Below are 6,433 nucleotides of genomic sequence, written 5' to 3' on the forward strand. Positions count from 1 at the left end.
CTCTCCCCCCACTCACCATCATGAACAGCACTGTAACAACAGCGGAGACATTCAGGTTCCTGGGCACCATAATCTCTCAGGACCTGAAGTGGGACAATCACATTGACTCCATTGTTAAAAAGGCCCAGCAGAGGTTGTATTTCCTTCGCCAACTGAGGAAGTTCAACCTGCCACAGGAGCTGCTGAAACAGTTCTACTCCGCCATCATTGAATCCATCCTTTGCAATTCTGTTACTGTCTGGTTCAGCTCAGCTACCAAATCTGACCTCAGAAGACTACTGAGGAAGAAGGAGGATAGTCCGGACTGCTGAGCGTATCACTGGTACAACCCTCCCTATTGTCCAAGAACTGTACTTATCCAGATCGAGCAAAAGGGCTAGCAAAATCACTCTGGACCCCTCACATCCAGCACTCTCCCTCTTTGAAATGTTGCCATCTGGTCGACGCTACAGAGCACTGAGCACCAGAACGACCAGACACAGGAACAGTTTCTTCCCTCAGGCAATCCATCTCATGAACAATTGACAATAAACGTGGAACACACAACACTATTTATACACTTATTTATCGAACACACATACTTAGTTTACATTTCGAACTTGCACATAATATACCTGTACATACAATTGTCAATTTGTATATTGTTATTCCCTATGTACTTATTCTAATTTTATTTTATTTATTTTTTTATTATTATTATCTGTGTTTTTGTCCTGTCACTGTCATTCTGTTGCACTGTGGAAGCTTCTGTCACGAAAACAAATTCCTCGTATGTGTAAACATACCTGGCAATAAAGCTCATTCTGATTCTGAAATGACATTTTGAAAAAAAAATTGCGATGCATTTTGTTTGCAAGCATGGAACAGATAAGTTAGTCTGAAATAAAACAAAAAATGCCCGGTCAATCGGTGCATATCTACTCCACTGTATAAATTTAATATAAATTAATCATTGTTAAAGCTACGAAGTTACTCCAAGATGGGTATTTTGACAATTTTGTATGTATTGGTCCATTCAAGTGCAAGATGCAGCAGAAAGAAACTCAGTTCAGGCTTGCACTTTGTCAGAGACACAGCTGTCTGTGCTCGCGCTGTACACACAGAATACAGCGTGTGAGTACTGAATGGAGTTGTCTTTCACGCCTTGCTGGAATGCCTTTAAATTGCTTGATATATTTTTTATTAGCAAGGCTTAAAAACAGAAAAATACACTTTTTGTGATGACGCGGCAGTGGCCCAAACGTGGCAGCTGGCCCCGGGCATCGGGCAGTCCTTGTTGTTGAGCCCTGGAAGGAAACCAGCTCTACTCATCACCTGCAGAGTACCATCCCAAAAGTAAAGTGTGCTGGTAGCAGCCTCATTCTGTGGGACTGTTTTTCAGCGGCAGGGACTGAGGGACTCTTCAGAGTAAAAGAAAAGCTCAATACACCAAAATATTGAGATAATCTTAATTAAAACCCAGTCCAGAGTATTCAGAACCTCACACTGGGCAGAAGGTTCACCTTCCAACAGGACAATGAACCTAAGCACACAGCAAGAGTGGCTTATAGACAACTCTGTGAATGTCCTTGAGTGGCCTAGCCACAGCCTGGGATTGAACCCAATCAAATATTTCTGGACTCTGGAGAAACCTGAAAATGTGTGTCTGCCCCCATCCAACCTGACAGAGCTTGAGAGGTGAAGAGGCAAGGAGAAGAATGGCAGATAATTGCCAAATGTTGATGATCAAAGCTTGTCGCATCATACCCAAAAAGATTTGAGGCTGTAATTGGTGCCAATGGTGCTTCCTTCAAGTATTGAGCAAAGGTATTTTTTTTATTGAGCAAAAGTATTTTTTTCATTTTTTTTATAAATTTGCAAAGATTTCAAACAAACTTCTTTCACGTTGTCATTATGGGGTATTGTTTGTAGAATTTTGAGGAAAATAATGAATTTAATCCATTTTGGAATAAGGCTGTAACATAACAAAATGTGGAAAAAGTGAAGCGTTGCGAATACTTTCCGGATGCACTGTAATTCTAGTGTATTTAAAATATTTAATGAAAGAAGTAAACTAATAAATAAGTATATATTTAAAAGTAAAGTTTTTCACTTATATAAGAAATTGAAGTACACTACTGTTTCTAAACTTTGTGGTCTGAATTTTTTTTTTTTTTTTTTTAAATGCTCAGGCTGCATTTATTTATTTACAAATACAGTAAAAACAGCAATATCATGAAACATTACTATTTAAAATAACTGTATTCTATTTGAATGTATTATTAACATTGAAAATAACTTTCCTATCTTAATTTATCTTTAAATGCAATTTACTCCTGCAGTGGAAAATCTGAATTTTCAGCAGCCATTACTCTTCGGTGCCACACAATCCTTTAAAAATCATTCTAATACACCTATTTAATGTTGTTGTAAACATCTGACTCTCTGCATCATGTATTACCTCTGTGAAGTTCACAGATTTCACAATGTGCTTGTGCGCTAGGGTGAGGACCTCATCTCCAGTGACAGCGTCCCATACCTTTCTGTCATATTAAAACAAATAAATAGAAAAAGTAAAATAACATTTCACCAATATTATTTCACCAATTTAATTTTTTGTTACTGCTTGTTCTTACGCTGTAAAATCTGCTGCGGCTGTAGCTGCTTTTGTAGCTTCTTTATTCAAGGTGGCACCCCAGACAGCACCCTTGTGACCCAAGAACGTCCCAATCCAGTCCCCTGTGTCTCCCTGGCGCAACATAGGTTTGCCATCTGCAATTTTGGATTACCAAAACAAACTTTCAGATTTATTTTACAGTCAATTAACCTATAAACAGTCACTTACTTAAATTACTACTCCTATTTACTGTCAAGGGTTGGTTTTAAGATTCAAGAGCACTCCTACCTTTACAAGCGCTAATAAGGAAATATCCATAAGGAGTTATTCCACTGAACGCCAGATCCACAACAGGTCTGGTGTGACCAGAGCAGGTGAGGGGTGTCTGTCTCATAGCCATACTCACTGGAGACCTAAAAGGATGACAGGGCACCTATGGAATTTTACTCAGACACAGCTTAACATGTATTAAAAATCAAGATGATGTCTAGAAACAAGGTATTCTACAGGACAGAACAGATGTGCTGGCTAACACAAGCTTGGCTAGTCAGGAAATCAGTCATTACCTTGCAAAGACAGCAAAACGACACACACCAGTACTTTGTGGCCAGATTACGTGTCGGGAAGGATTGTGGAGCTCAGAGCTGCACTCCCAGCTACAGTGCTGTGCCACCAGCTACACGAGGTGTGTGTGCACGTAAGCTAAACTCGAGCCCTCACTAACGCTACAGGAACATAATGGAAGCGCTAGTGTTCTTCTTCTTGTTAGTTTTATGGCGGATTGCAACCATGACTTATCAGGTGCATACCGCCACCTACTGTATCGGAGTATGCAGCATGGATTATATCTCAGTGAATGCACTTTACATTATATATATATATAACTTTTCTATTCCACAATAAAGGTGTTCTCCTCAACTTTACACTTATGATTGCATGGCTGCTGTGGAGGTGCTGGCCTTCCTGGCTGATATTTCCTTATGTCTGAACTCTGTGGTACTGCATACCTTGCATTGTCATTCAAATTTTCCTTATATTCTATTGGTCTATTTTGTTTGTTTTCATAAATATCAACACCCTTTAATGCCTCTGCATATGTCACCTTATTCATAACCTTGTATCTTTGTACCTCTTTAGCTTGTTTCTGAACCACACATCCAGCATATGCAGCACTATGCTCACCTCCACAATTGCAGCATTTTAGCTTAGCATCCTTTTTACATTTACCATAGTCATGTTCTCCTCCACATTTCGCACATCTTTGTCTCCATTTACACTGTTGTGCTGTATGTCCCATTCTCTGACATTTGAAGCACCTTAACGGTTGTGGAATGTATTCCCTCACTTTGTATTTGATCCAACCCATTTGGACTTCAGTAGGCATTATCTTTTCAAAAACAAGCAGTACAGACAGGCTATCTGATTTAACACCACCTTTATTAATGTGGAATCTTTCGGCTTCTGTTACATTCCCACCTTGTATCTCATTCTTCACATCTTCCATGGACATTTCCAGAGGCACATTTGAAATCACTCCTCTTAACTTTGCTGCCATTCCTGGTACATGCACTTTAATCTTTCCACCACCAAGGCTACTCATTTTCAGAATCATCTCCTGCTGCTTCTTATTTACTGCTGAAATTAGAATTCTTCTGTTATTCAGTAATTTAGCATATTTTATTTTCCCTATTTCCTTCTCAATTGCTTTAGTTACCTGAACTGGATGAAAGTGACCTTTATCATTACTAAGCGTAATAATGACTTTCCACTCTTCCTGTTTGTCATCATCAAACCTACTGCTTCCACTAGGTTTAGCTCTGATCTTTTTGATCGTTTGTCTTGGTGTACTCTCTCCTCCACTACTCGCTTCAGACCATGCTTTTTTCCTTGCCTTTTTAGTTTGGTTAACCTCCATATCTGAAGGCCACCCATCATCATCACCATCTGAATCATAACCCATTGCTACACTCACGATACAGTTTGATTACAATCCACCGTCTCTTCCAACGCAAAGTTCAGTCATCCGGTTCCGCCTCTTCCCGTGCCAAACAACAGCGAAGCACTAGTGTGGAAACCGGACCATCATTTCCGGCCCACGGCGCCACGGGATTGGTCAGAATCGTGTCACGTGGAGCGCTATAGCGTTGGTTGGGTACAAATAGTCCTTATACAGTCTATGAAATAGTCCTTTTTCTAACGATGCGATGAACATGATGTGATGTAAAATGTTTGAAGTTTATTGTGTAATATAAAACAGGAGAAAAGCCTATAAGAAAAGCTTATAACCGTGTATATGAGAACATATGTTCAGTATTATGTGATACGAACTCAAAATGACGAGAACGTTATTATTATGAGGCTGTACGGCATTATAAAGATCAAGTGTATCAATATTATTAAATAATTATGTAATAATGACGACTATGATCAAATTTTAACCAGAAGATTTTCCTTCAATCTATCAAGTAAACTTTTTTGAGCCACGGAGCGCCCCCCGTAGGCAAGAGATACTTGTACAGGATAAAATTAGAACTGTGCTGTTTTTTTTCTTTTCTTTTTTTTTTATACATACAGTGGTCACGATATGTATTACACTTAGACAGGTTGCTGCGGGAAATGTTTTACATACAGACATCCAGCTGGAAACATTGTTTCCACAGCGTCCTCATTGTTTTAAAGTTCTGATGTTAGATAACATCCAGTGATGCTGACAAATTGACGTATATTCTGTGATGTCATGATAATCCCAGGGTCATCATGGGACACGTAACGTTACCTTTATACAGCCTATGGTAATTTCTGGATTATATATATATAGTAGTCAACATTTGAAGTGGATCAAAAAAGTTCATCAAAGTTGTATATATATATAAAGTATTAATAACTTGACAAATAGATGTGCATCTATTAACCAATCCATCCGTCTTTCCTTCATATTTCTATGGTTTGTTTATTTATAATATATTGACAATAAATGTTTGTTACATTTATTTTAAAGTTATGTCAATCTGAAAAATTCAGAATCACTGTAACGCTTGTGATTGTCATAATCACAGGTTGCTACAGATCTTACACTAATTTATCTCCATAAAAAGGCCATTCAGGATGAACATCTACAGTAAGCACACATTTTCATGACTGGAAAACAGAAAAGCAAACATGAAAGCCTCTCTACTTGAGTATTATCTTAGTGACACAGAAACGCTGAAAGCTCTACTGTAGATGTAAAGCAGTGTGAGTCATATGTACCAGCATGCACCGCGACAGTCTCTTAACGCACAGGGGTGGGATCATCTGATAGCGCTGAGAAATCCGAATTACTTTAGAGAATCGGTTCGTTTGCATAGTTCACTTGAATGAGCCGGTTCAAAAACCAATTCACAGCTGATTTCTTTTAATCATCGCTCAAGTTAAATATTTATTTAAATACTTTGGTTTATATTTTCAGTGTACAGTTGTGTGCTGTTTATGATTCCACTTCAGTGCTTGGAGGGGATTCACCACCATAAAATTTGTAAAGATAGTAAAATTCTGTCATTTAACGTTACTCACACTTATGTTGTTTCAAACCCCTACGACTTTCTCCTCGTTGAACACACACAAAGATAATGACACCAAAGGACATAATGACGCCAAATTTATTGCAATAACTTACCAAAAATGAACCATCTCACCCCATACTTTCAGACTCCCTAAATTTTTATTTGGAAACACGCCTTTGCATCTTTTTTGACTCTGTAGTTTTATTCTGTGTTCCACGTAAGAAATTTACACAGGTTTGAAACGATAAGATAAACAATCATAGAATTTTCACATGTGACAGAACAGTCCCTTCAA

At 38.4% G+C, this 6,433-nt stretch overlaps 1 protein-coding gene across 3 annotated transcripts in view; it reads right to left on the reverse strand.

Annotated features, from left to right (window-relative positions):
- Positions 1-3,383, reverse strand: part of LOC107725662 (serine-threonine kinase receptor-associated protein-like) — a 17,770-nt gene extending 14,387 nt beyond the window's left edge. The window contains exons 1-4 of one of the 3 annotated variants that reach the window (XM_016535014.1): positions 3,163-3,383; positions 2,885-3,029; positions 2,616-2,751; positions 2,441-2,522 (exon numbers count right to left, since the gene is read on the reverse strand). In XM_016535014.1, the coding sequence (XP_016390500.1) occupies positions 2,441-2,522; positions 2,616-2,751; positions 2,885-2,996 (330 nt within the window). In that variant the 5' untranslated portion in view covers positions 2,997-3,029; positions 3,163-3,383. The remainder of the gene's footprint in view (positions 1-2,440; positions 2,523-2,615; positions 2,752-2,884; positions 3,030-3,162) is intronic. The other 2 variants (XM_016535013.1, XM_016535012.1) reach the window with 2 other exon arrangements.
- Positions 3,384-6,433: the final 3,050 nt, after the last annotated feature.

The sequence above is a fragment of the Sinocyclocheilus rhinocerous genome, unplaced genomic scaffold (assembly GCF_001515625.1).
Source record: "Sinocyclocheilus rhinocerous isolate Xijiao unplaced genomic scaffold, SAMN03320098_v1.1 scaffold153, whole genome shotgun sequence".
Taxonomy (NCBI): Eukaryota; Metazoa; Chordata; class Actinopteri; order Cypriniformes; family Cyprinidae; genus Sinocyclocheilus; species Sinocyclocheilus rhinocerous.